The following is a 27,637-nucleotide window of genomic DNA, read 5'->3' on the forward strand; positions in this document are numbered from 1 at the left end:
ATCCTGGGGCGGTGCTCGTGGTGGGGTGAAGCTGGTGCCCACAGGAGTTTGGGACGGTGCTCACGGGGATGTCGTGACAGTGACAACACGAACGGGGGATGGCGACCACAGCCTGGCGGGCTGTACCGAAGGGGGGCCGGAGACGGTGCCCAGGGAGGCCCAGGGGGATGCCCGTGGCAGGGCGGGGATGGTACCCACAGGGACTGGGAACAGCACCCACGGGGATGCTGTGACAGTGACAACCTGGTGTCCACGAGGGCAGGGCACGGCACCCGCAGGGAGCTGGGGACGGTGCCCACGGCGATGCTGTGATAGTGACAGTGACCCTACAGGATTTGGGGACAGCACCCAGGAAGGGCCGGGACGGTGCCCTCGCTGGGTGGCGGTGCGGTGGAGATGATGCTGATGGAGATCTGGGACAGTCCCCATGGGGCTTGGTGACAGTGCCCACGAGGCAGGGGGCAGCTCCACACCCCGGGGTGCCCAGCCCGGCCCGGGGAGGGGCACACACCAGGCACGGGGGTCCCTCTCAGACCCACACCGCCCCGGGCAGGATACGGTCCCGCAGGACACCCGCACGTCGGGGGGCCCTGCCCCTGCGCCCCCCGGGGGATGCGTGGGACGGGGGAGGACGGGGGTCGTACCCCGCTGTGGGGCCGGACCCGGAGCCGCCGTGGGGCTGGGGATGGCGGGCGTGCACCGGGAGCCCGGGGGGATCACTGGGGATGGAGCTGAGGGTCGCCCCCCGACCCGGCCGTGCCACCCCACCCCCTTCCCAGCAGCCCGTGCTCCCAGCCCCCCCTTTTCCTCCCCGGACTACACGTCCCGTCATGCCCGGGCTTAAAGCGGCTCTGCCGCCCCCCTCATCCCCGCCCGGAGCCCCGCAGCTCGGCCCTGGGACCCCCGGGGGGTTCAGTCTGGCCGCCCCCCACCCCCCAGCCCCATGGGTACCCCCTCCCTGGGCTGCACGGGCGGTGCGGTGACACCCAGGGGATGAGGGGGGTGGGGGTCTCCCGGGCATGAAGGCTTCCAGGAGAGGAGGATCCCCGAGGGATGGAGGTTTCCTTGGGAGGGGTGTACCCAGGGGATGGTTTCCCAAACTTGGGGAGCGCAGGCAACACCCAGGGAAGGGGTGGGGGGGAGTCCCCACGGGCCAGCGGCTGCTCAGAATGGGGACAAAAAGGGGGCAGTGCCACCCGGGGAACGGGGATCTCCAGGGGATGGTGGTCCCCAGGTAATGAGAGTCCCCAGGGGAAGGTGGTCGCCAGGGGATGGATGGGGGTACTCAGGGGATGGAGGAGAGCGACACCCGGGACTGCTGGTGGGTGTCCCCACAGCCTCCATCGATCCCCTGGTCCCCGGGTCACCCTGGGGCCCTGATCCTCATGGCTGGCGGTCCTGGTGTGGCGGGGCAGCAGCAGCGTGACGGCCCCCCCGTCCCTCCCCGCCTGTTCCGTACACTTTATCCTCAGCAAACACGGCTCGGCCGCGGCCCCCCGCAGCCGTCTGCCCGCGATAAGGCTGTGGCTGAGCCTGCCTGCCCCCAGCCTGTGGGGCTCAGCCATCTCAACACCACCTCATGTCCCCACATCCCCCTGCTTGAGGTTGCCTGGAAGCCCCCATCCCATTGGGGAAACTGAGGCAGGGCTGGAGTTTGCCTGTGGCCCCTCTGGAGCACATAGACAGGCGCCTCTCGCACTCATCGCCAGCTCCTCGTCCCCACTGAGGTTCCCCCGGTGCCACCACAGGGTGGGGACCCTGTACCCTGTGGCAGACCCTGATCTGGGGAGATTTGGGCTTTAGAGGGGCTGTGCTGCTCTTGGGGTGCAGGCAGCTGGCTGGAACACACTCATTAAAATTCACCCTGCTGCTCTGTGGCAGAAACACTAAATATAACCCCAAATCAGCAGTGGTGCCCCCCAGGACCCCCAGGAAGGGGATGACACCAGGCATCTCCATCCCCACCCTTGGAGACCCCCAAGAGGCAGCACCCACTGCCAGCTGGGGGGTCAGGATGGCCCCACGGGGGTGTCCCTCTATCCGGGATCAGATCCTTCACACCCCACCGAACACCAGCCACCAGCCATGTGCCCCCCAGCGGGACGTGGCACCAGAGCTCCCAGCCATCCCACTGACCCCGTGGGAAGGGGAAGCCCCTCATGCCGGCCCCCGCTCGCCCCTCGCTTGCCCCCGGCGCTGGGAACGGCCCCAGCCCCTTCCGGCCCCCCCGGCCCCGGGCCGGAGGCAGCTGTGCCGGGGCACCCTGCCAAGCGCCGAGCCTTCGACGCCTTCCCCCAACCGACCGCCCCCGCAGCGCCCCGGGGAGCTGCGACCCCCCCGAGCACCTCCTGCCACCCCCGACCCTGCTAGTGCCACCACCCCCTGCCCCGGGGTTTGGGGTGCTGTGCTGGGGTGGGGGTCCAGCAGGACCTCCCTCCTGCCCGGAGACCCCCGTGGGGTCTGTTCCCCGGCCAGCTGTGGGAAGTGACCCCCCTCGCACAGGAAATCCCTCCTCATGGATGGGGCTCCCCCCCGGCCGGACCCCCCCCTGCCGGGGTGTCCCCCCCGCTGCCGGGGCCCCTCGCCGCCCGCCCACCCTAATCCCGGCCCCGGCACGGGGGGATTTGCTGCGCCCCGGCCCCATGAATGATTAACCGGGGAATTAAGGGGCCGCAAAACCCCCCCGGAGCAGCGGGGGGGGGGTGGGTGGGTGACTGAGCTCCCACCCCAGCCCCCCTGGGGGTCTTCACCCTGATCCTGAGCTTTGGGGGTTCCCTTTGGGAATTCTGGGGGTGCTGAGGGTTTGGGGGGGCTGGGAGTGTGCTAGGGGTGCAGAGGCCTGGGGGTGTATGGGTTGCAGGGGGGTGCTGGAGGTGTTGGGGGGCTACTGGGGGCACTCTGGGGGGGTTGGTGTGATGAGAGTACTGGGGGGTGCTGGCAGTTCTGGGGGGCTGCCCCCAGCCTTGCTCCCCATCCTCCCGTTGCCATGGCGACGGCTGGCACCATCCCCGGGGATATTTTTAGCGGCTGGTACTGCAGGGAGGGGGTGGGGGGCAGCCCAGGCCCATGGCGGTGCCACGTGTGTGCACACACGTGTCTGCAGCACACGGCCTTGCACATGCGTGTGTGCCCACCCCTGCACTGGTACCTGCGTGTGCACACCCGCCCGGGGGTGCTGCTGTCTGCGTGTGTGTGCAAGAACATACACACACACACATGAACACACTCCTGTGCATCCACACGTGTGAACACACCCGCCTGTGTCACACGCAGTCCTCAGTGCACACCTGTGGTTGCACACACACACGGGCACACCTCTGTGCTCACACACTGGTGTGCACACCTGTGCTCATGTGTGTGCGTGCGTGAACACCTGTACATCTGTGTGTACACACGTGCACACACACAGTCCTGTGTGTGTGCACACGCTCGCACACCTGCACACACGCACAGAGAAACGTGCTGGGAGACCCGTGCTGCCACCCTAGAGCCTTTGCACACTCACCCCTTTGCACCATTTTTGCACATCCCTTGTTTTTACACTCACCCCCTGTTTGTAATCCCCTGTTCTTACACTCACCTTGTTTTTGCACGACTCCTCATTTTCACACATATCCGTCCCCCGTGTTTGTACCCCCCACCTTTCCACACCCCTGCTATTTGCACACCCACTCCTATTTGCACACCCCGGTGGTTTCAACCCCCCATTTTCACCCCGTGTTTGCACACACACCCTATTTGCACACTCACCCCTGGTGTTTGCAAGAGTCAAATCCCATTTCCCGATTTTCACACTCACCCCTATCACACACACACATCCCGTGTTAGCCCACCCTCCCCCGTTTGCTCACCCACACGGTGTTTGCACTCTCACCTCGGCGTTTGCACACTCGCCCCCGTTTCCACCCCCCCTTTGCACACTCACTCCCGCCCCCGCCCACCCCAGCCTCCCGAACTACCACTCCCATCACCCCCTGCGCCCGCCGCGCCCCGCCGCCCAATCAGCGTGCGGCTTCTTGGCAGGTGCCGCAATGGCGGTGCCCAAGCGCTGAGGGCGGCGCCGGGCCGCGCTGAGGGGCGGCGGGACCCGGCGGGACCCCCGGGCACCGGACTTCGGGGGCTCCGAGGGGCTCCGGGGCTGCTCCGAGCTCCTCAGGGCCGGGGAGCCGACAGACCCCCAGCTGCTGCCCTCCGAAGCCGCGGGGCCGCTTCCCCGCTCTCTCCGGCCCGCTCTGCCCTGCCCGGCCGGGTCAGGGCTCCGTCCCCCTCGCCTTGAGCTGTCCGTCCGCAGGGTGACCATGAAGGTGGTGAACCTGAAGCAGGCCATCCTGCAGGCCTGGAAGGAGCGCTGGAGCGACTATCAATGGGCCATAAACATGAAGCGGTTCTTCCCCCGCGGAGCCACCTGGGACATCCTCAACTTGGCAGGTCGGGGGGAGGCGGGGGGTTCCCCCTCCTTACTGGGCACACTGGGAGGTTTTGGGGGTCCTCACGCGTTTATTTGGGTGTTGCCCCCAGTGTTCCCCTCTTTGGGGTGCAGGCAGGGGTATTATTGCATTTTGGGCCCCCACTTCCCACACCATTTTTCACACCAAAATTCCCATTCAACCATGTCAGCCCATTCCCAACTGTCCCCCCCACCCCTTTCCCACCCCACTGTCTCCGTTTTGGGATCATTCCCTCCTTTTCCCCCATGGGAGGGTTCAGGGGTCAGCACAGCGTAGCTTTTGGGACAAGAGAAGCAGCTTTGAGTTGAGCCAGGAGAGAATTAGGTTGGAAATGAGGAGAAATTTCTTCACTGAAAGGGTGGTTGGGCGTTGGAACAGGCTGTGGTGGAGTTGCCATGTGGATGTGGCTCCAGGGCACTTGGGTTATGGTGAGATGCTCTTGGAGGTCTTTCCAGCCTTAATGATTCCCTGATTTCCTGATTCTAGCACTGCACAGGAGCCAGGTGCTGCTCCCAAGGCTGCTCCCCAGCCCAATTCAAGGGCATTTCACAGAAATCCTGCCAAAGGCTAGGACTGGTTTAAAGATTTGCCAGGCTCTCTTGCTAATTATAGAAACTTGGTGCTGGGATTTTCCCTGTGCAGCAAGTCCCGGGATAAATAAACAGAGCTGCTGCTCCAGGGAGTTTAAAGGAACCAGCCCCACACAGGCAGCAGCTCTCACTTCTCTGGGTGTGGGGATCTTTCCCCTGTGCGTGTTTTTCCCTTCTTTTCATCCTCTCATTGGATTTTCCGTCAGTGTCTGTTTTTTGTCACTGCTGAGCTGTCCCTGCTGGGTTTGTCAGCTCCGAGGTGCGGCTGGAGGGGCCAAATGGAGCTGTGGCCGCGGGGAGGTGGATTTGCTCTGGATGGATTTGCTGGGGGTGGGGGTGGTTGGCTTGAGGGCCAGTCCTGCTGCTGCCCAGCTGGTCCCTGAGGCTCCCAGGTGTCTGTTCCCACCCTGGTGGCACCGGCTCCTGCTCCTCTGGCAGCGAGGCCTGCGGGGTGCTTGGCTTGGGCTCATCTGTGTATCCCCAAAAACAGACGCAGGGAGGATAATTCCCTATTATTTCTGCAGGAATGGGTTTCTCCTGGGTCACATTTACCCAAGGCTCAGTGGCTTCTTTGGAGCAGGAGGAGAAGGAGCTGTATCCCCTTTTCCTTTTGGGACCCTGAGCATTGTGTGCACACAGGGAGAGCCCATTCCCAAGGTCCCAGTGGCTGGACCAGCAGCTCCCTTCCTCACCACAGCCCCCAGAGCTGTCCTTTCCCAAGCTCGTGCCCCTTTCAGCTTGGAAGTACAAAGGAGGGGAAGCTGGCACGAGCTGCCAGGATCACGGCAGGGCCTGGCAGATCGCTGCTGACACGTCTGCAGCGGGGAGCAGCATGTGGCTGGCTCGTGGTGGCACTCTGGGATGGGCTGGGGAGGGGACGGCTGCCACCAGCCTTCTGTCCTCATCCCAGTCGCTCTTGGCCCAGGATTCAGCCTTGGAGCGAGACCCAGGGAGTCTCCTTCTCCTGCACTTCTCCTCCTCAGCTTTGGGGTGACAACTTCCCACCTGGCTGCTGCTCCCCCTTTCACATCTGGGTGCTCTGACCTACTTGCAGCCTGTGCTGCAGCCCGGGGCCTGCTCGGGGTGGTGCTTCCTGCACTCTGCCATGGTTCAAATGGACAATTAAAGGCTTGGCTGAGCAGATGGGACGGGCAGAGCCCCTCAGGCCACCGAGGGCCAGACGGGCAGGGCTGCGCCCAGTGCAGGGGACTGGTGGCCCCAAGCTCAGCCCCGGGTGCCTGGGCAAAAGACACTCAGTGGAGGCTGCAGGAGCCTTCTGGCAAGAACTGGGAGGGAGGAGAATGTGGAGAGCAGCAGCAGCAGCAGTTTCAGGGCTGGAGCGCTGAAGAGCTGTGTTAGCAGGAGGCTGCGAGCTCTGCCTGAATTATTCACCCGCTTGTGCCCGTCAGGGATTAGGAAGTTGTGGGATTCAGTGAATTTAGGAGAAAACTGGTGTGGAGTCACTGTGGTTGGTACAGTGGGACTTTGCCAGCTTCCCTGTGGAATGAGGGGAGAACAGATTGTGTCCGTGTGTCCCCATGTGCTGACCTGGGACCCTCTTTCCTTGCAGAGGCTCTCCTGGAGCAGGCCATGATTGGGCCGTCCCCAAACCCACTCATCTTATCCTACCTGAAATATGCCATCAGCTCCCAGGTAAGGACCCGCTGGTGCTGCTGGGGGGTTACCTTGCAGCCTCGGTGAGGCTGGGCAAAGCAACTGGGGTGCTGGTGGTGGGCAGGCACCCCACATCCCCCATGTGAGCCTCTCCTGGGCTGGGCAGATACCCCAAACCCCCTTCTGAGGCTCTCTGGGGCTGGGGCAGGCAGTGGAGGGCTCAGTGCGTGCCCTGGGCAGGGATGTTTCCATAAATAGCCCCTGCCATCGCCCAGGGTGGGAATTCTGCCCCCCGAGAGGCTCTGCGCTCGCCGTGAGCGCCACGCTTTCATATCCTGGCATTTAATATCGCCTAAAGTTTGTGTGAAACACATCAGCGATCACCTAAAAATGTCTGTTTGGATTTGTGCCGGGTCAGCGCCCCGGCCCCGGCCCTGTCTGCGGTGACAGGCAGCGGGGCCGTGCCCTGACCTTGCCGTTCCTCAGCAACGAGCCAGCGCGGTGCCCCTGTGACACCGCGCTTGTTTTGGCTTTCTCTCTCGTAGATGGTGTCTTATTCCACGGTGCTGATGGCCATCAGCAAGGTACGGCTCTGACAGGTGCTCTCAGAGGTTTCACTCTTTGCCCACAACCCCATGAATCCCTTTCCCTCGAGTCCCACAAATATAGGTCAAGTGGAAAGCGATGTCCCGGGCTGAGTCAGCAGCGGGCAGCCGGCTCAGATTAGCGCCCGAGCCTTCCCGTGTCCCCCTGGGGATGGGCTGCCGCGGGTCCCAGCGGGTTTTGGGGGTGTGAGTGCCTTGTCCCTCTGCCCTGGGGGGCCTGGCAGGCTCCCGGCCTGTGTGTAACCCCATCCCAACCGCCGGAAACCACATCCCGCTGCGGCCGGCCGTGCTGGCAGCGCTGTGGGGATGGGAGCCGGCCGTGGAGGAGCTGCCAGGGCCTGGGCCCTGCGGCTGTAGCCACACACCACGCTCAGCTGTGGATTCCCACGGGTGCTCTGTGTCCCTGTGCTGCTTCCATGGGGACACTGAGCACCTTCTCTTTGGTGTTGGGAAGCTCCTCACAGGCTGTGACAGACTCCCCACTCTCCTCCTTGTCAGGGTCACCTCAGGCCCCCTACTCAGGGTGACCAAAGGAGGAATGATTTCAGGGAGAACGATTTCTCTTCCCCCACCTCGTTGTTGTTATTGGGATGGCAGGAGAATTCCACTGGCAGTCAGCGCTGAAAATTCTGGGGGACTGCAGCCTGAGCTCGGAGTTGTGCCGTGAAGCTCTGGCGAGGTGGGGACCCCTCGAGCGGTCCCAGCGCCGACCCGGGGTACAGGGCGTGCTCCCGGGAGAGCAGAGCCCAGCCCAGCTCTGCTCCGAAGGGCTCGTTGCTGTTAGCCGGTGCCGCCTGGCTGCCCGTTCGGAGGGGCGGGCACAGCGCTGACCTTGACAGCCGAGCCTTCCTCCTTCAGCGCAGCGTGGGCCCAGCGCAGAGCTGCGGGCAAGCTGCGGGCAAGCTCCGGCCCGGCGGGGCTCCCCATCTGCTCCGGGAGGAGGCGGGGGGGCCGCGCTTCTGCTGCCCCCCGCCCCCAGCCCCGCGGCCGGCCGGGCTGCTGGCGCTGCCAGCCCCACCGAGCCGGGGGTGGGCGAGGGGCTGGCGTCCGGCCACCGCCGTGCCCGGGCAGCGCAGCTCCGGCCTGAGGCTGCGGAGAAAACGCAGCCCCGGCCCTGCTGCCGCGGCCCCACCGCTTCTCGCCACCCCGGGAGGGCACGACCTGGCCGACAGACAGCTCTGACCTACTTCTCATTCAAGTGGCTTCTGGGCAGCTGCCAGGGGGAGTGTCCTGTGGCCGCAGAGCCTGGCCCAGCCCTGGAGGAAGGGCTTGAGATTATGTCGAGCTGCCGGAGCAGTCCCCATCTGAAGCCTCTCTGTGTTCCCCTGCTCTAGTTCGATGATTTCTCCCGGGACTTGTGTGTCCAGTCGCTGTTGGAGATCATGGACATGTTCTGTGACCGCCTCAGGTACTGTGTGGCATTCCAGCGCTGCCATCTCTGCCCAGCTTGTGCCATGGGCAGAACCTGGAACCTGAGGAGCTGCAGGAGAGCCTGGGGGTCCTGTCTGATCCCAGAATGCTCATCCTGGCAGAGGAAGGCAGGTTCCCCCTCCGGCTCTGTGTCCGTTACCAAGTTGCTGCCTCATGAGTGCCAGCACAGAGACAGCAGAGGAAATCGGAGCCCCACCAGCTTTGTGGGAAGCTGCCAGAAACCCCCTTATTCTGAGATAAACCTCACTGTGGTTTCCTGCCCAGTTCAGGCAGATGGGCTGGGTGTAAGACCCATGGGCTGAGGGTCTCTATTTCCTTTCCCTCTGCACCTTCCCAGGCCCCAGCTCTGTGTCCCAGTCTGGTCCTGCCTATGCTGCCCCAGGCACTGCCTTGTTTTTTTCCTTTATGGTCTTCCGGTGGTGTTGCAGGACCCAGGGGAGTCCAGACAATTCAGGCCACAAAAACTTTTTTAGAAAGCTCAGAAATCTTCCTGTTAACCCCTGACAGCCTCTTCTGGGGGGTGGGAGCGTGTGGCAGGGACAGTGGGAGGAGAAGGAGGATGAGGAAGGTCCTTCAATGAGATGAAATGAAGCAGCAGCAATGAATATGCATCAGTGGCAGATGTTGACAAGGAGCTGTCGCTGGCCAACTGCAGAGCCGGCCCTTAATCCGCTCCTGCCTGCTCTGATCCTCTGCTTAATTTGATCAAAACTTCTGGCCCTGATGATTTGTGCATCAGGAGGGGAAAGCGTTCACCTCTCGCAGTGCGCTGATCAATGCTGAGCCTCTCTTAGCAAGATAATTTGATTAAAAGCTTGGAAAGTTTCCCTGTAGTGGAGAGGCCAGCGAGGAGGCTGCATGGTGGGGGGCGGGGGTGTCTCCTTCCCCATGGCACGGCGGGAATGCTGGTGGGATGAGCAGCTTGGGATCTGCAGCAGAGGAGTGGGCTGGGAGCGCAGGAGCTGGTTTTGGGTTCCCCAGCCTACCTAGTGTCCGTGCCTCAGTTTCCACACACACAGTGAGCATGTTCCCACTTGTCTCCTGTCCCAGCTGCCACGGCAAGGCCGAGGAGTGCATCAGCCTGTGCCGGGCGCTGCTGAGTGCCCTCACCTGGCTCCTGCGCTGCGCCACCTTCTACGCCGAGAAGGTGAAGGAGCCTCTGGAGCAGGCGGCGGCGGAGAACCAGCTGAAGATGTGCCTGGAGCGGCTGGAGAAGATGCTCAGCAGCACCAAGAACCGTGCCCTGATCCACATTGCCAAGCTGGAGGAGACGTGTATGTCCCTGCCCCGCGCGCTGGCCCTGGAGAGATGTCATTGCCACCTCTCCCTTCCCCCTGCCCGGCTCCTGCCGCATTGTCCCTGCAGCTCCAAGCCTATCCATCTTCCAGCCCTGTTGCTGTAACCGTCTCCTCCCTGGCTCTGTGCCACTCTCTGCCCCATCCCCTCCGTGCTGCCTTTGGAAGAGGAGCAGAATTAATGTGAAGGCTGCGTGAGCTGCTCCTGGGTGCATGGCGAGCCCTGTGCTCCGTGGGGCCTGGCACAGCCCCACACCTTCATCTGTGCCCGTGTCTGGCCAGGAGGATGTGCCAGGATGGCCTTGGGGTGGGACCTGCTCGGAGTACGCAGACCCCTGGGTTGGGCTGCATCACCGGTGGGGACTCCCGGCCTCTTCAGCCCGTCTGGGTTGCTGTAGGCCTTGGAGCTGGCCTGCCTGGTTTCCCCATGTGCCCCTGTCCGCTCACTGAATCCCTGCCTTCCCTCCCCAGCCTCCTGGAGCACCGTGGAGCAGTCCCTCATCAAACTGGGAGAGAACCTCAACAACCTTGGCAGCTCCCCGCTGCGGAACCAGGCTGATGACTGCGTGTCCCTCATCAAGAGGTGGCTGTGTGCTGCTGCCCCATGGGCTCAGGGGGCAAAATGGGTCTGAGCCTCACTCTGAGTCCCCCAAACTCCCTGCTCGGAGGACTGAGAGGCTCCTGCCTCTCTGCACACTGGCTCCCTGCTTCCCCATCCCTTCCCAGCTCAGGTCCCTGCTCCAGCAGGGGCTGCCCAGGGGAGAGAGGACAGGGCTAGTGGTGTGACCTGTTGCAGAAGAGTCTTAGCCAGGGGTTGCTCCTCTGGTGACCCTGAGACCTTTCACTATCCCTCATCTGCACTGGCCACACCAGGGCTGCTCTCCCTGCTCTGGATCCCCCTGGAATTGCTCCCAGGGCACAAGGGCTTGGCTGTGCCTTGGAGCTCCCAGGCACAGGTGTTCCAGTGTCCTGCCCCGCGGCAGCAGAGGTCAGAGGTTTGGTCAGTGGGACAGGAGGAGCAGGAATCTGTCCCTTTAGGGCTCCAGTGACCCTGGGCTGTCCTCTCCACCCAGCATCCCCACCATGCTCTCAGTCCACTCGGAGCAGCTGAACAAGACAGGCTTCCCCACCGTGCACGCCGTGGTGCTGCTGGAGGGCACCATGAACCTCACAGGGGAGACCCAGCCACTGGTGGAGCAGCTGATGATGGTGAAGAGGATGCAGGTACAGAAGTGACAGCGTGTTCTGCTCAGGCAGCCTGGGGCTGTGGGGCCAGGCCATGTGTCCTCCCTGTGCTGGTGCTGGTCCAGGGGAGCAGCAGGAGCCCATCAACACCTCTGCAGGGGTTTGGCTGTGTTGGGGGATGTGCTTTGCTGCCAGCCCAGCACTGGGAGGGGTTGTGTGTGTGCCCCACAGCGCATCCCCTCCCCACTCTTCGTGCTGGAGATCTGGAAGGCCTGTTTTGTGGGCCTCATCGAGTGTCCCGAGGGCACAGAGGAGCTCAAGTGGACAGCCTTCACCTTCCTGAAGGTAAGGCCCAGCCCCAGCACCGAGACCCTGCCTGCTGCTGCTGCCCTTTCCCTGCAGGTCTGGCTCCTGCTGAGCCCTGAGCTCTGCCAGAGCAATCAGTTCTTCTTCCTTGCAGTGTGCCCCTTGGGATGCCCACACCCCACAGTGTGTCCCTCGAGGCATCCCCCACCCCACACTCTGCCACTCACCCCACCTTGTGTCCCTTGGGATGCCTTCCAACCCCATAGTGTGCCCCTCACCCACAGTGTGCCCTTCAGGATGCCCCTTGGGATGCCCCCACACCCCAAAACATGCCCCTTAGGTTGTCCCACACCCCACAGTGTGCCCCTTAGGGTCCATCCCACCTGAGCCCACTCCAGCACTCCTGTCACCCACTGAACATCAACTTTGCTGTCAGGGGCCTCTTTTCAGCCCAGCTTCATTTTGTGTGGCATAGTGAGTTTTTCTGAGATGTTATGGGGGAAATGTGGCTCCAGGTGATGGTGGGAGGACACCGTGGAGGGGAACAGGGGCACAAAATCCCCTGGGTGCACACACTGCTCCAGAAATGCAGCTTTCCTGGGGCTGGGAGAGCAGCTGTGTGCAGCTGTGTTGGGGTGGGCTGGTGCTGCTGGGGGGGTTCCCAGCTGTGGAATGGGGTCTGCCCTCATGTCACTCTGTGCCCTTGTGTCTTTCAGATGCCCCAAGTGCTGGTTAAACTCAAGAAGTATCCCCAAGGGGACAAGGTGAGACTGGGGGGCCTGTGTGTGGGGGCTGGTCTGCATGGGGAGATATTCCCTGTCCCTGATGGAGCAGGTGGGCACAGGGGGAGGTGGGCCTGTGCCAGTAGCGTGGTGAGCTGAGTGCTTGGCTTTGTGTTTGTCAGGATTTCACTGAGGATGTGAACTCTGCCTTCGAGTTCCTGCTGAAGTTGACCCCTCTGCTCGACAAAGCCGACCAGCGCTGCAAGTGAGTGCTCACCATGGCCAGAGCTGCCACGTAGCCACATGCCACAGCCACCCTGTCCTCAGTGTGGGGTGCTGGGGCAGCTCCTGGCGGGGCTGGGTTGGTTTCTGATCCCATTTCTTCTTCCTGAGGACGTGCTGCTGCCACATGCGTGAGGCAGTGAGTGTGTGACAGCTGAGTCACGCTGTGACACCCAGAGCTGCTCTGGACCCTGCAGCACCCTCGCAGGGGTGGGACAGGGCCAGGAGGGCAGCTTGCGAGTCCCCCTGCCCTGTGGCACTGTCTGGGGTGACAGGAATGCTGTCCTTGGGGCTACAGCTCTCTCCTCTCTCTTCCAGCTGCAACTGCATGAGCCTGCTCCTGCAGGAGTGCAGCAAGCAGGGGCTGCTCTCTGAGGCCAACATGAACAACCTCATCGACAAACGGTACAGCCACCCCAAAGTCTGGAAAAGCCCCATAAGTGGGGCTGGAGCACCTGGTTTTGGGGGGAGCATGAGGGACCAGTTGTGCTGACACTGGTGGACTGTGACTGGGGCATACATGGTGGCCTGGGGGGACGGGATGCTGCTTTTGGGACAGGTTGGGTACAGGCAGAGTCTGTCCCCTCAGAGAGGCAGCTGGTGGTGGCCTGAGGCAGTGGCTGTCCCTTGAGGGTGCCACTGGGTGGAGGGAGGGAGGCAGGGTGATGGATTCCTACCCACTGACCCTTCTTTGGGGTCCCTCAGGGCTGCAGACAAGGAAAACTCTCCATCCCTGAAATCGGCCGAGAATGCCAACATCCAGCCAAACCCTGGGCTCATCCTGAGGGCTGAGCCCACTGTCACCAACATCCTGAAGGTGAGTGCCCTTCTGCAGCCGTGCTGGGCTGGCTGGGCTCAGGCTGGAGCCCTTTGCCAGCAGCATCAGTTTGATCAGGCAGCCAGCGTGGTTGGGAGGCGCTGGATTTCTGCCTGCCCTGGGGTGGAGTAGTGGAGGAATCACTCGAGCCTTGCTGCTCCATTGTGGAGATGAGGAGCTGCCCTCCTCCTTCCCAGGAAGCTGGAGGAGCTGTCAGGTGGCATGTCATCAGTGCCAGCAGCCTGAGCCCAGCCAGCTCTGCCGTCCCGCTCAGCTGCTCTCTGTGCATCTCCCCTCTTCCCAGGGCACTCCCCGTGTCCCTGTGTCACTCTGGTTGTTTTGCTGCTGCTGAGTGACAGGGGATATGTTCCTGCTGGTAGCAGGGCTCAGAGGTTTCCATCCCACCTCTCCCAAATCCAGCAGGTCCCTGCTTCTGAAGGTCTCAGGGACAGCTCTTGCAGCTGATACCTCTGTACCCTGAAAGCTGGAGTTTGCTGCTGCTCTGTAGCACACAATCCTCATTAATTCCATTTCCTCTTACTTGTTTGCTTGCAGACCATGGATGCAGATCACTCCAAGTCCCCTGAGGGCCTGCTGGGGGTCCTGGGTCACATGCTGTCAGGGAAGAGCCTGGACTTGCTGCTGGCAGCAGCAGCGGCCACTGGGAAGCTGAAATCCTTCGCTCGGAAGTTTGTCAAGTGAGTGTCCACCTGGGTGGCACTGTGACTGGTGGCCAGGGGGCTGGGGGGAACAGGCAGCCCCCTAAACTCCCCCCTAGACAGGGCTGGATGTGCCTGTGGCCGTGTGGAGCACTGGGGAGGGCTGGGATCTCAGGGATGCTGCACCCCACAGTGTCCCATCTTTCCTCTGCGTGCACAGGACAGAGAATTTGAGCCAGGCTGGTCTGGGGTTGTTCAGGAAGCTGAAGGCTGTGGCTGAACCCTGAATGCAGGGCAGTGTGTCCCTGCCTTCTGCAGACACACGTGTCCTGGTCAGTGCACACACGTGGGGCTGTGTGATGGGCTCCCTCAAGGGGGCTTGGCCACCTCAGGGTGCATGGAGGGTCTGTTTGGGGGTCTGTGCTCTGAAACCCCCACAGAGCTGGCTCTGGGGAGAGCCCACTGGTGTGGGGTGAGCAGCTTGGCTAGACCTGTGTGGCCACAGGGAGCAGACACAGGGAGGAGGTGACTTGTCCCTGTGGTGCTGGAGGGTGTCTGCAGAGCTGGGCCTTGCATCTCTTGCCCCTTTATGCTGGGCTGGAGTTTCGGGGGTCTGCAGGCCAGGCAGGCTTGTCTCAGGGTTGGGAATTGTCTGGTTGGACTGATAATGCCACTGTTTGCCCCCCCAGGCTGAATGAATTCACCAAACAAATCACTGGAGAAATCTGTGAGTGCGTGTTCGTCCGTGTGTGGGGTGACTGGAGCTGTGTCCCCCCTGCTGCCCGTGCTGGGATGCTCTGGGGCCTGGCTGGATTAAACTGGGGCTGTGCTGGATGCTCTGGGGCCTGGCTGGATTAAACTGGGACTGTGCTGGGATGCTCTGGGGCCTGGCTGGATTAAACTGGGGCTGTGCTGGGATGCTCTGGGCCCTGGCTGGATTAAACTGGGGCTGTGCTGGGATGCTCTGGGGCCTGGCTGGATTAAACTGGGACTGGCTGTGGCCCTGGAGCAAGCTGAGCTGTGCCAGGCGGGGCTGGGGGTGCTGGCAGGGAGGGGGCCTGTGCCAGCAGGGATCCTGGGGACACACTGCCTTCATGTGCGTGTCCATCCCAAATCTGCGGTGTTCCCGTGGGCTTCCTCTCCCCATCTGAGCCTGGGGGCCCCTTGGCTCCCTCCCTGGAAGGGGTGATGTGTCAGCACAGCCCAGATAAGGACTCTGACTCTGTGTGATGAAATTTGTGGAGTGCTCTGACCTTCCATGGTGAGGGGGCCCCACTTGGGCTGGGGCTGCCCAGAGGGAGGCCAGAACTGCTCCGGGAGCTCGAGCAGAGGCAGATGAGGTGGGGGGAGGCACTTGGCACATCCCTTTGTTCACACTGGGGGGGTTAGAAACTCTGTGTGGGGGAAGCAGGGCCCTGGTCCCCATGCTTGTGGGGTTCTGCTTCCCTCCTCCTGTTGAGGCCAGAGAGCCCCAAGGTCTTTATTTCTCCTCCCTCAGCCAAGAGTGGCCCAGTCCGGGCTCTGCTCTTTGACATCTCCTTCCTCATGCTGTGCCATGTGGCCCAGACCTATGGCTCAGAGGTAAGGATCCTCGGAGAGGATGAGAGGGTGGGACTGGATCCTGTGAGGGAAGGGAAGGATGAGGCTGGATCCTAAGAGGAGCTCTCAACCTGCCAGCTCATCCCCTGTGCTGCTGCAGCCTATCAGCCTCCTCTAGTGGCCATCCTGCCACTGTTCCACTGTCCCTCCTGTCCCTGCAGCCACTTCATAGCCCAGGGCACGGCACCCAGTCACTTGGAAATGTGTCCCTGGGGCTCTCTGGGTGCCAGGTGACAGAGCAGGACTGGCTGTCACCTCCCTGAGGACTCCGCTGATGGGCGGTGGGATCAGTGGGAATGCTGCTCACCAGCCCACTCCCAGTTTGCCCCTCCAGTTTGGCACTGGTTGGCTGGGGGGGGTTGCATGGCCAGGCAGTGTCAGCCCTCCCCGTCCAAGGAGGAACTCCCAGCCCTGCTCAGGAAGCAGCACTTTGGTTTCATGAAAATTTTCCAAGTTTCGACATCTGTGTGTGTTGGGAGGTGAAACGATACCGAAACACTGGGAATGCAGAGAGGGGGAGAGAAGGGTCCTGCCCAGCCGGCCCTGGGAGCAGGGAGGGGGGACCAGGCAGGGATGGATGTGCCCAGAGCTGTCCAATGAGATCTCATCTCCCCCTCCCAGCCCAGTGACTTTCCTGCCCAGCTGCTGCTCAACAGATGTGCAAAACTTTTTTGGACAAAAATAGCATCCCCTGGGTGACAGAGGCTGAGGGGAGGAAGTGACGTGTGGGGTTCCCAGTTCATGGCCCCCACAGGACCCTCCCAGCTGTGCTGTGACCCCGGCCCCAGGGACCTTATGCGTGGCTCGGTGGGGTGGGGGGACAAGGGACTTGTTTGAGTTGGACACGGTGACCCCGTGGGCTCTGGCAGCTGGCCTGGCATTTCTCCTCTCAGCTGGCCTGCGTTCTGCTGGGGTATTCCCGGTATTAGGGGAAACCACAGCCCACAGAGGGGAAACCAGTGCATCCCAGAGGCTGCCCAGTGCCCTGCCCGGACCTCACCAGTGCCTGTCTCTGCCTCCGGGCCACAGGGCGGCGCTGTTCCCACGGCCACGAGCATCCCCGGGGTGGGGGACAGACCCCGGGGTGGGGGACAGACCCCGGGGTGGGGGTCCCCAGCAGGGTCCCTGGGAGATGCAGACCCCGTGTTGGCTCCTTTCCAGGTGATCCTGTCGGATTCCAACCCTCCAGGTGAGGTGCCCTTCTTCGAGACCTGGATGCTGACCTGCATGCCCGAGGAGGGGAAGATCCTCAACCCCGACCACCCCTGCTTCCGCCCGGATTCCACCAAGGTGGAGTCCCTGGTTGCTCTCCTCAACAACTCCTCCGAGATGAAGCTGGTGTAAGAGCCCCACACATGTGCCCACCCTGCCAGGTCTGGGGGGAGCCCCCAGCCCAGCTCCCCTGGCCCCACAGCTGTGTCTGAATCCCCATCTCTCCCCGACAGGCAGATGAAATGGCACGAGGTGTGTCTGAGCATCTCAGCCGCCATACTGGAGATCCTCAATGCCTGGGAAAATGGAGTCCTCACTTTTGAGTCGATCCAGGTGGGGCTGGTGGGATGCAGGGTGGAGCTGTGCTGTGTCCTGAGGAGGAGCCAAGGGTTCAGAAACTCTGGGGTACCCTGTTCTCCTGCCCTGATCGCTCTGGCAGCTGTCCTGGAGCTTGCTGTGACTTGGAAGTGGGAAACTGATGTGGCTCCAACCCTTTGTTCCTGCTCCAAAGTGCCCTGTGGGTGTCAGGGACAGTGTCACCCATGGAGGAGAGAATGGCTTGGACCCTGCAGTCGGGACCCACAGCCCTAGGAGGTGATGGCTGTGCATCCACCTGGCTGTGCTCATCCTCTGCTCTGTCTCCTCTCCTAGAAAATCACCGACAACATCAAGGGGAAGGTGTGCAGCATGGCAGTGTGTGCTGTGGCCTGGCTGGTGGCCCACGTCCGCATGCTGGGCCTGGATGAGCGGGAGAAGTCCCTGCAGATGATCCGGCAGCTCGCCACCCCCCTGTACGGAGAGAACACGCTCCAGTTCTACAACGAGCGGTGAGCTCGGGGACACGGGCCTGGTCCTGCCCTGCACTGCTCCCCAGTGCCACATCTCCTGCCCTGCTTCTCCTTTCCCACTTCCTGATTCTCTGCCAGCTCCTGCCCTGCTTCCACTTCCCAGTTCCATGCTGCCTCCTGCCCCGTTTCCACTTTCCAGTGCCATTGTCTCCTGCCCTTCTTCCCCTTCCCGGTGCCACGCCATCTTCCCTGTTTCTGCTTCCCACCGCTGTGCCATTCTCTGTCCCTGTGCTCTGCTGTCCCTTCCCAATGCCATTCTCTGTCCCTGTGCCCTGCTGTCCCTCCCCAGTGCTGTGCCATTCTCTGTCCCTGTGCCCTGCTGTCCCTTCCCAGTGCTGTGCCATTCTCTGTCCCTGTGCCCTGCTGTCCCTTCCCAGTGCTGTGCCATTCTCTGTCCCTGTGCCCTGCTGTCCCTTCCCAATGCCATTCTCTGTCCCTGTGCCCTGCTGTCCCTCCCCAGTGCTGTGCCATTCTCTGTCCCTGTGCCCTGCTGTCCCTTCCCGGTGCTGTGCCATTCTCTGTCCCTGTGCCCTGCTGTCCCTCCCTGGTGCCATTCTCTGTCCCTGTGCCCTGCTGTCCCTCCCCGGTGCTGTGCCATTCTGTGTCCCTGTGCCCTGCTGTCCCCCCCTGGTGCCATTCTCTGTCCCTGTGCCCTGCTGTCCCTTCCCGGTGCTGTGCCATTCTCTGTCCCTGTGCCCTGCTGTCCCTCCCCGGTGCCATTCTCTGTCCCTGTGCCCTGCTGTCCCTCCCCGGTGCTGTGCCATTCTCTGTCCCTGTGCCCTGCTGTCCCTTCCCAATGCCATTCTCTGTCCCTGTGCCCTGCTGTCCCTCCCTGGTGCCCACCTGACACCGTCTCTCTGCCCCAGCGTGGTGATCATGAGCTCCATCCTGGAGCACATGTGTGCGGACGTCCTGCAGCAAACGGCCACGCAGATCAAATTCCCTTCCACTGGCATGGACACCATTCCCTACTGGAATCTTCTGCCCCCCAAGAAGCCCATCAAGGAGGTGCTGACCAGCGTCTTCACCAAGGTGCTGGAGAAGGGCTGGGTTGACAGCCACTCCATCCACATCTTCGACACCCTGCTGCACATGGGGGGGGTCTACTGGTTCTGCAACAACCTGGTCAAGGTATGAGGGGGCAGGAGGGACCCCTGGTGCTGGGCAGGGTGCTGAGGCCAGGGCTGATGGGTGTAGTTTGTGCTCCCAGTGTCCTGGCTGTCCCTGGGCTGGGTGCTGGGACAGTTGTGGCACTGGAAGGGAGTGGGGCAGGCCCACCTCTCCTCTCCACCCTGCAGGAGCTGCTGAAGGAGACGCGGAAGGAGCACACGCTGAGGGCTGTGGAGCTGCTCTATGCCATCTTCTGCCTGGACATGCAGCAGCTGACACTGACACTGCTGGGCCACATCCTGCCCAACCTGCTGACAGACTCCTCCAAGTGGCACACCCTCATGGACCCCCCCGGGAAGGCCCTGGCCAAGTAAGACCCCAGAGCAATGGAGACTGTCTCCTCAAGGCCTCTTTGGGGAGAGGGAGGATGGTTTGTGCTGGGATGAGAATCCCAGCTACCCGAATCTCACTCTGGCTGTGGCAGTGCCAGCAGTTCCCACTCTGGTCTGCATTTCCTGCTGTCCCACTCCGAGGAGGAAGCTGCTGTGTCCCACACACCATTGTCAGGTGGGCTGGCAGCACCTGGCCATGTCCCTGCTCTGTCCCCAGGCTCTCTGTTTGGTGTGCCCTGAGCTCCTACTCCTCCCACAGCAAGGTCCAGGCCTCGGCCCGGCAGAAGAAGAGGCACCGGGAGGACATCGAGGTGTGTCTGGGTGGAGCAGGGGCTGGCTTGGGGCTCTCTGTGCCCAAAACCAGCAGTGGCTGGGGAAGGTGAGGGTGGCAAGAGTGGGTGGGTAGAGCCAGACTCCCTGCCCAGCTTTTCTGGGTTCTCTGAGGCCTTCCAACCTTAAAATTCAGGATTCTTCCTTCTCTTTTCTGGGCAAGGGGCTGTAATGAGCTGGTCAGCATGTGTCCAGCCCAGGCTGGGGTGCTCTGGGTGAGCAGAGATCAGACCCTGGGCTGTGCAGAGCCCAGGGTGGGTCACCAGCCCTGTGCAGGGTAAGGGGCTGGTGGGGCTGACCCCCCTCTCCCCCCAGGATTACATCAGCCTGTTCCCGTTGGATGACACACAGCCTTCCAAGCTCATGCGGCTGCTGAGCTCCAACGAGGAGGATTCCAACATCCTCTCCAGCCCCAGTAAGTGCAGGAGGGGAGGGAGGACAGCTCCCCTGCCTCGATGTCCCTTTTGGATGTGAAATGTGTATTTGCACAAAGCTCCTCCTCCAACTGGCTGGGTGAGGATTTAGAGCTCTCAAGTGGTTTTTGAGTTATCTTGAAGTTTCTGCATTTGGGAAAGGTCAATTTCTTTATTTTTCTGATTAGAACAACTTAAAAGGGTGATGTTACCCCTTCCTTTCATGCCAGTGCCCCACACCCTGGGGCTCAGGGGGGCTTTGTGTCCCTCCAGCCATCATGGGACCACAGCTGGAGGTGACATTCCTGATGTCTGGGGCCAAATCCTGGCATTCCACTGCTGTTAACAAGCCTGAAGCAGAGCGGATGAGGCCCCTGGTCACATCCGTGTCCCTGCGGTGTCACGGGTTACGACAGCTCTGGCAGGGGATTTACTGGGGGGGGTCCATGTCCTGCCCAGTGGGCGCTGTCACGGTTCCCACACACATTGTCCACACTCTTGGCCAGTGAGTCAGGACATTCTCAGGTCATTGTTTCTCCCTTTATCCCAAATGACTCTATATGTATTAGTTTTCGACACATCCATTGACCTTCGGTTTCAGTTGGTTTCATTACTGTTGAAATATGGGCTTTTCCCTTTATTTCACTTATCTTCTTTTATCTCCTGAGGCAGTCCCACCTCTTCCCAGTGACACTCAGGACTTTTTTTGGGCTATTTGCTGCAGTGATGTGGAAATGCCGCTTCCTGCAGCCACCATGTAGCTCATGTGATTCCATGAGAAAAGTGTGGGAGGGCTTTCTTTTTCTGGTGAGCATCCTCAGAGCAGCACAAGGTGGATCCTGCAGATTCGGGCAGGGGCTGTGGGATGTGCACAAAAGTCTTCCCAAGGGGGTTCCCATCCCGTTGGAGCAGACCTGACCCAGTTCTTCCCACAGGAGTGCCCAGCACTGCTTCACAGCTGGGGTCAGCTCAATCCTCCTGGTCTGTCCCAGGATTTGCTGCTAGGTTTGGACGTGCTTCAGCTCTGATAGCTGGATTGCACCCTGACAGTGAGATGGGAGGGCTGCTGTGCAGCTGTCGAACATCTGGCTCGCACACAGGATGTGTAATGTGTGTGTCGCTGCCGTTCTCCTCTGCTCCTGATCGTGACACCACGTGTCACACCCCAATAGCAGCGTGGGAAACCTGCCTGGGCTCCGTGTGGGCTGGCAGAGGGGACAGGGACAGGACAGTGCTGTGTTTCTGGGGTGCTCTGCTGGCACAGGCTGCCGGGTACAGGGGCCTAAACCTCTTCTGCTCCACAGGGTTGCCTCATGGCAAAGCCCCTCGCGGAGCTGGGTGAGCTCGAGTGGCCAGAGCTGGCCAGCATGGGCACGTTGGCTCAGCCAAGGGGGCCCTGAGGCTGTTCCTGACCCTGTGCTCCTGCCCACAGATCGCTCCATGAGCAGCTCACTCTCTGCCTCCCAGCTCCACACTGTCAGCATGAGGGACCCGCTGAACCGGGTGCTGGGTAAGGTGGGGATGGGTCCGTGGGGTCACATCCAACCACTGGCACACCAGTGGGGAGTTTGGCTCACCTGCAGCCTCCCACTTGTTGCTCTCTCCCTGTCCCCACAGCAAACCTCTTTCTGCTCATCTCTTCCATCCTGGGGGCCAAGACAGCTGGCACCCACACCCAGTTTGTCCAGTGGTTCATGGAGGAGTGTGTGGAGTGCCTGGAGCAGGGCAGCCGTGGGAGCATCCTCCAGTTCATGCCCTTCACCATGGTGGGTCCAGCGGCTGTGACACCCCTGGTGTGCCACTCCCTGCTTGGGGAGTGCCCCAGGGTCCCTCCTGCTGACGCTCACCCGTGCTTCTCCTCTGTCCCTGGGCAGGTTTCAGAGCTGGTGAAGGTGTCCACCATGTCCAGTCCCAAAATTGTCCTGGCCATCACCGACCTCACCCTGCCCCTGGGCCGCCGTGTCGCCGCCAAGGCCATCGCTGCGCTGTGAGCGGGGCTGCTCCGGCCAGGGGGGATCTCCCTGCTGGGCTGGGATGGCCTCTGGCACTGCAGCTGCTGGAGGGCTGCTCCAAGGAGCCATCTCCTTGCTCTGCCTCACGGCGCTTTGGAGACTGAGACACCTCCTAATTTTTTTTTTTATTTTATAAATCAATCCTTTTGTACAACCAGTTTTTGCCTCATCTCATTTGGGCTTCTGGGATACCCCAAAAGTCCTCGATTCTGGAGGTGATGGGGAGCCAGTGGCCAAGCCCCTTTGCTGGGCAAGAGGAGAAATTTCCTTCACCCTGTCCTGCACCTGAGAGTGGGTGGTGGGGCTGCCTGTGGTGCTCTGACTGGGAGTGGGCACTGTGCTGGGTGCAGCAGGGCACTGTGCTGGGTGCAGCAGGGGCACTGTGCTGGGTGCAGCAGGGATGCTTCCCTGCTGTGCCATCAGCCACAAGTGGGATCTTGTTGGGAATTCTGCCACGTGAGTGTGAGTTCTTGTTGGAATTCCTTCCCATGAGTGTGAGTTCCTCCCCATGAGTGTGAGTTCCTTTGCATGAATGGGAGTTCTTTTTAGAATTCTGTCCCATGAGTGTGAGTTCTTTTTGGAATTCATCCCCATGAGTGTGAGTTCCTCCCCATGAGTGTGAGTTCTTTTTGGAATTCCTTCCCCTGAGTGTGAGTTCCTTCCCATGAGTGTGAATTCTTTTTGGAATTCCTCCCCATGAGTGTGAGTTCCTTCCCATGAATGGGAGTTATTTTTGGAATTCTGGCCCATGAGTGTGAATTCTTGTTGGAATTCTGTCCCATGAGTGTGAGTTCTTTTTGGAATTCGTCCCCATGAGCGTGAGTTCCTTCCCATGAGTGTGAGTTCTTGTTGGAATTCCTCCCCATGAGTGTGAGTTCCTTCCCATGAGTGTGAATTCTTGTTGGAATTCCTCCCCATGAGTGTGAGTTCCTTCCCATGAATGGGAGTTATTTTTGGAATTCTTCCCCATGAATGGGAGTTCTTTTGGAAATTCCTCCCCACGAGTTCAGTGTGTGGTGAGCACAGCACGAGCAGTGGGTGAGTAACTGTGGCACCACAGTGACCTGGTGCAGGGACGGGCTCCCCTTGGACTGTCCCCACACGCTGCCAGCTGCTCCAGCAGTGAATCCTCCAAGAGCTCTCATGAACTCTTGTCCCCAAGGGAGTGGCAGTGCCAGGGCAGCTGTGCCTCTGCCCCTTCCTCTGTGCTGGCTCACAAGAAAGGGGAAAGCAGGGCCAGCAGGGCACCGTGACTCCGAGCCCACCCCTGGGGCTGGGCTGTGCCTCTGCCCCCTCGGCACCAGTGGGGTTCCCAGCCTCTTTTGGGGGGCTCTGAAAGGAGATGGGGCACAGGGGGATCCTGGAGCTGCCGAGGCTGGGTCAGTGCTGGCAGGGAAGAGGCAGTGGGATGCCCCCAGGGCCGGGCTGACCCATCTGATCCCAGGCTGAGCTCAGCTCCTGCAGCCCCCAGGCTGTGCCAGGAGAGACCCCGATGCACTTGGGGCAGCTGCGGGTGTTGCTGCTCCTTGGCCTCACACACAGAGCATCCTCCTCCTCCCCCTGGCCCCAGGGGTCCAGCCCTGGTCCCGATCCCATCCGGGAGCAGCTGCGGGGCTGGTGGGTGGATACCGGAGCCGTGGCACACCCGGGATGGGCCGGGATGGCCTCACCGAGCCTGACACTGCCGCGAGTCCCACCCTGAGCTGGCACCGACCCCCCCGGGCACCTCTGCTCGCCCAGGGGCGGCTCTTTACCGTTAGCCCTGAGCAAAGAGCAGGACCCGGCGTGGCCTTCCCAGCTCTGTCAATATTTGCCGAGGCAGCTCCACGCCTGCCCTTGGCACTGGCGCTTCCCCTTACAGGAAGGGGATTTTTGGGCAGAAGGGGGTTTTCTGTAAGCACCCGTGAGGTGGGGCAGGAAGGAGGGCACTGCCCATCCCGGGCACTTTGTGAGCTCAGCCTGTGCCAGCCCCTGCCCAGGGCTGGAAGTTGGGGGGCAGGAGCTGGGAGCCCTGGCACCCCCAGCACTGGGCTGTGTCCCTGCGTGGCTGGGATGAGTGGGGTGAGGGATGCTGGCGGTCACAGGCTGTGAGCGTGGGCCCAGGGGCAGGAAATGGGGCTGGTGAAGCTGGGACAGCCCAGGGTGGGCAAACACCCACTGGGGAGAGGCTGGGAGTGCCCTTAGGGGCTTTCTGGGGCAGGGAGATGCCCAGGGCTCCCCCGACATTGCTCAGCCACATCGAGGGCTGCCCCTTCTGTCCGTCCACCCTGCTGAAAGCCTCCTCCCACCATGGCACATCCCTGGGCACAGGGAGGGCTCTGGGAGGGCTCCTGGCACATCCCTGGGCAGCTCTGGGGCAGATTCCCTGTGTCACAGCAGCAGAAGGATGTTTGGGGACCCCCAGTGCCGCCAGCCCCAGGATGAGCCCACAAACCAACTCCGGGCATGGTGCCGGTGCCCTCAGCGGGCGCTGCCAGCGCGGGCGGCTTCCGGAGCTTTCTAGGAATCGGCTCTTGCCCAAGCAGCCGGGCGTGGGAGGAAGTGGCCACCCCACAGTCCCTCCTGACCCTCAGCGGGCTCGGGCTGTGGGCTGGGGGCACTGGGGGGGCTGCATTTCATCTTTCTGAGCTGACACCAGCAGCCGCAGCCCCACCCCAAAGTCCCATTCGCTCATCCCCCATGCCTCTGTCCCTGTGTCCCCACACCCTGGCCACTCTGCCTCCCTCCCACGCGAGCAGGAGACAGCGGAACAGAGAGAGAGTGCAAAAATAGAGTTTATTTCCATTTTTATCACATAGAAAAAAGCGGGTGTTTCTTGGGGCTCACCCAGCTGCAGCAATAAATACAGTACAAAACCCCCCACGCCCAGAGCTCCCACACAACCACGGGACTGGGGCTGCGTCAGGCTCAGGAGGATGGGAATGTGTCCAAGTGGCTCTTTCCGGCCAGGGATGGGCACAAATAAGTTAAACTGCAATAAGTACTCCAAGTTTAGCAGGGGAGGGGGACAGAGCAGAGATGCAGCTCCCCAAAGTGCTGAGGATCCCTGGAAAAGTCTCATCCTGGTGAGGCTGCTGCATCCCTATGGTTCTTCCATCTTCCCTCCCCTCCCTCCCTAATGGCTAATAAATATTAATTACTAGAAATAACACCCATCAGATGTGTCCCTGCAGGCTGCAGCCCAGACAGGGAGATGCTGATCTGGAGCATCCTCATCCTGGGATGAAGGTGTTTTCCCGTGGGATGCTGCAGCAGCCCCAGCAGTGCAAGCTGTGGAGAAACTGAGGCACAGGCAGTGCCAGCAGCAGCTGTGGGGGCTCAGCCCAGCTCCAGAACCTCGTAGCAGAGATACGCTTGTGTTTAAATATTAAACAAGGGTGATGCTGCACAGGTACCTGTGCACGGATCCACCGCGGGATCCCCGGCGCCTGCCTGGGGCCGCGGGCAGGGGAGCATCCCCAGACAGATAAATATTAAATAGGCATAAATATTAAATAAGCAGGAAATGGGGCGCTCCTGGGATGTCCCTCAGGTAGGACATCCACAAACAGGGGTCAGAGGCTGGTGAGGTGTCGCAGCGCCCGGTACGCCGTCTCCAGGAACCGCTGGAAGTTGGCCAGGATGAAGAAGCCGCCGACTTGGTGGTGGAAGTGGGAGGAGAAGGTGGGGACGGGGTCCTGGTTCTCTGGGGGGTACGTCACCGTGGCCAGGCCCAGGTCCTCCATCTGCAGCCAGGCAGAGGCAGAGGCATCAGCTGCAGGCCTGGAGATGCCCCCCTGCCCCAGTGTGCCCCTCCTGGGGATGCAGCCCCTGCCATGCCCACCTATCCCTGTGAATCCAACCCCCACCGTGCCCACCCATCCCTGTGAATCCAACCCCCACCGTGCCCACCCATCCCTGTGAATGTAGCCCCTGCCATGCCCACCCATCCCTGTGAATGCAGCCCCCACCATGCCCACCCATCCCTGTGAATGCAGCCCCCACCATGCCCACCCATCCCTGTGAATGCAACCCACACCGTGCCCACCCATCCCTGTGAATGCAGCCCCTGCCATGCCCACCCATCCCTGTGAATCCAACCCCCACCGTGCCCACCCCTCCTTTGGGATGCAGCACCAGCTTTACCCACCCGTCCCCACCACGTCCCCCTTTGTCCCGCACCTGCTGCTGGATGTTGGAGGACAGGTTGGCCATGTCCAGCTGCAGGGTCTCCACCAGCCCGGCGTGCCCGGGCAGCAGGGCTTGGATGGTGGCCAGAGAGCCGCCGTAGATGCGGAGCCCGGCGCGGATCTGGCTGAAGCAGGTCTCCTGTGGTGGGCATGGCATGGTCAGTGTGGCCTGGCCACGCAGACACGGGGGGTTCTGGGGTGCCCTGAGCCCTGAGCAGCTCGTGGGAGGGGTGGGCTGCCCGCACTCACTGCCTGGAAGGTGCGCCGGTGACACTGCTCCAGCGGTGCCTGCGCGATGTCCAGCTCCTGCCGCACCAGCAGCAGCTCGTCCTCCTTGCACAGCTGGAGGGTGTCACACTGTGGACAAAGGGGACAGGCTGAGGATTCCAGAGGAGCCCCAGCACCCCCCAGCATCCCATCCCTGGGCTATGGGACCCTGTGCAGCCCAGCCAGGAGGAGGGAGGGGATGGAGTGGGCCCGGTGCCATGGGTGTGGAAGTGTGGCTGTTGTACACCCAGGAAGGTCACCACGTGTCCCCGGTGGGTGCCCCAACACCCCGGGGCTGAGCCTTGGGCAGCACAGGGGACATTGCTGGCTGCTGGCCCTGCGATGCTGATAAGGGCAGGGAGGTGGTCACCTTATCTGTGACCTCCCAGTGGCTGCCATCCCCCCTCGGCAGTGTGTGGGACTCACCACCACGCGCTGCAGCGCGGCCACGTCCCCACGGATCTTGCGGGTGAACTCGAGGTTCCTCTGCAGGAAGAGCTGGAAGTCCTGGTCCCCTGAGAGCTCGGTCAGGGGTGCCCCATGCAGCTCCTGCCACGGTGCCCACAGCAGCACCGCCAGCAGCAGCGCCAGCCCACCTGCGAGGACAATGGCACAGTGTCCACCCCAGGGAGCCCCGACCCCTCAGCCAGGATGGGCTCAGCAACCAGGACCACTCTGGGGATGGTGGCAGCAGCGTGGCCTGGGGAAGGCACAGAGACCCCAAAAGGGGAGAAGGACCAGTGTTCCCTGCATCCAGCCGGTGCTGAGGGCTCTGGATGTGTGGGTGCAGCAGGTGCTACAGGTAGGGTGGGTTTATGGGTGCAGTGGGGGCAGTGGGTCCTATGGCAAAGTGGGTTTTAGGGGTGGTTGGGGTGCAGTGGGAGCAGCAGGGGAAGCGGGTGTGATGGGAGATGAGGGTGCTGCACGGGTGCTGGCTACTCACGGGTGAGGAAGCACATGGTGGGTGCCCGGCTCGGTGTCTCCTCCTCTGTGCAGTACAGCCCTGCCCAGTCCGGCGCGGCTCCTCTCGCTCCTGCCCGGCCGTGCTCATTGATCGGGTGGCATTTATAGTGCACGGGCCTCGGGGATTCTCAACGATGAGGCAACAGCGCGATTGCTTCACTGCCTTAATTACAGCATGCAAATCTCCCGACCCGGCTGTGGGGCTTTCCCGGGGCCGGTGGGCAGCGGTGCCCCTCGGAGTGGCGGCAGCCGCCCGGTGCAGCCCAGGCACGGAGGCGGGCGCTGGGACAGGGCAGGGGGTGCCTTGGTGACTTATTAACCTGCTCGCAGGGCTCCCACTGCACTGGCCAGGTGGGCCAGTGCCCAGC

At 61.9% G+C, this 27,637-nt stretch overlaps 2 protein-coding genes across 2 annotated transcripts; one reads left to right on the forward strand and one right to left on the reverse strand.

The window, feature by feature from the left end:
* The first annotated feature begins 4,021 nt into the window (after positions 1–4,021).
* MED24 (mediator complex subunit 24) lies at positions 4,022–22,027 on the forward strand. Its single transcript, XM_030255997.4, has 25 exons — positions 4,022–4,428; positions 6,609–6,691; positions 7,198–7,236; positions 8,592–8,665; positions 9,739–9,962; positions 10,455–10,566; positions 11,057–11,207; positions 11,400–11,513; positions 12,191–12,238; positions 12,379–12,461; positions 12,797–12,883; positions 13,184–13,295; positions 13,851–13,993; positions 14,644–14,681; positions 15,453–15,535; positions 16,715–16,893; positions 16,999–17,098; positions 17,417–17,592; positions 18,480–18,744; positions 18,912–19,093; positions 19,333–19,426; positions 19,761–19,860; positions 21,291–21,368; positions 21,476–21,624; positions 21,733–22,027. The coding sequence occupies exons 1-25, from the start codon at positions 4,299–4,301 to the stop codon at positions 21,847–21,849; spliced, it is 2,961 nt and encodes a 986-aa protein (XP_030111857.1). The 5' UTR covers positions 4,022–4,298; the 3' UTR covers positions 21,850–22,027.
* A 2,981-nt stretch (positions 22,028–25,008) lies between these two features.
* On the reverse strand, positions 25,009–27,265 carry CSF3 (colony stimulating factor 3). Its single transcript, XM_030256484.4, has 5 exons — positions 27,250–27,265; positions 26,733–26,902; positions 26,289–26,396; positions 26,032–26,178; positions 25,009–25,595 (listed from the first exon to the last, which is right to left on the reverse strand). The coding sequence occupies exons 1-5, from the start codon at positions 27,263–27,265 to the stop codon at positions 25,425–25,427; spliced, it is 612 nt and encodes a 203-aa protein (XP_030112344.3). The 3' UTR covers positions 25,009–25,424.
* Positions 27,266–27,637: the final 372 nt, after the last annotated feature.

This window comes from Taeniopygia guttata, chromosome 27 (genome assembly GCF_048771995.1).
Source record: "Taeniopygia guttata chromosome 27, bTaeGut7.mat, whole genome shotgun sequence".
Lineage (NCBI taxonomy): Eukaryota > Metazoa > Chordata > Aves > Passeriformes > Estrildidae > Taeniopygia > Taeniopygia guttata.

What these genes read in the sequence shown, in the direction of transcription:
- CSF3 (XM_030256484.4), bottom strand. An exon ending in CCGCGCTGCAGCGCGTGGTG is followed by an intron (nt 26,397 to 26,732) that starts GTGAGTCCCACA and finishes CTTTGTCCACAG; the next exon opens with TGTGACACCCTCCAGCTGTG. An exon ending in ACCGGCGCACCTTCCAGGCA is followed by an intron (nt 26,179 to 26,288) that starts GTGAGTGCGGGC and finishes TGCCCACCACAG; the next exon opens with GAGACCTGCTTCAGCCAGAT.
- MED24 (XM_030255997.4), top strand. Translation starts at nt 4,299, where the DNA reads ATGAAGGTGGTGAACCTGAAGCAGGCCATCCTGCAGGCCTGGAAGGAG. An exon ending in CTGTCACCAACATCCTGAAG is followed by an intron (nt 13,296 to 13,850) that starts GTGAGTGCCCTT and finishes GTTTGCTTGCAG; the next exon opens with ACCATGGATGCAGATCACTC. An exon ending in ACAAATCACTGGAGAAATCT is followed by an intron (nt 14,682 to 15,452) that starts GTGAGTGCGTGT and finishes CTCCTCCCTCAG; the next exon opens with CCAAGAGTGGCCCAGTCCGG.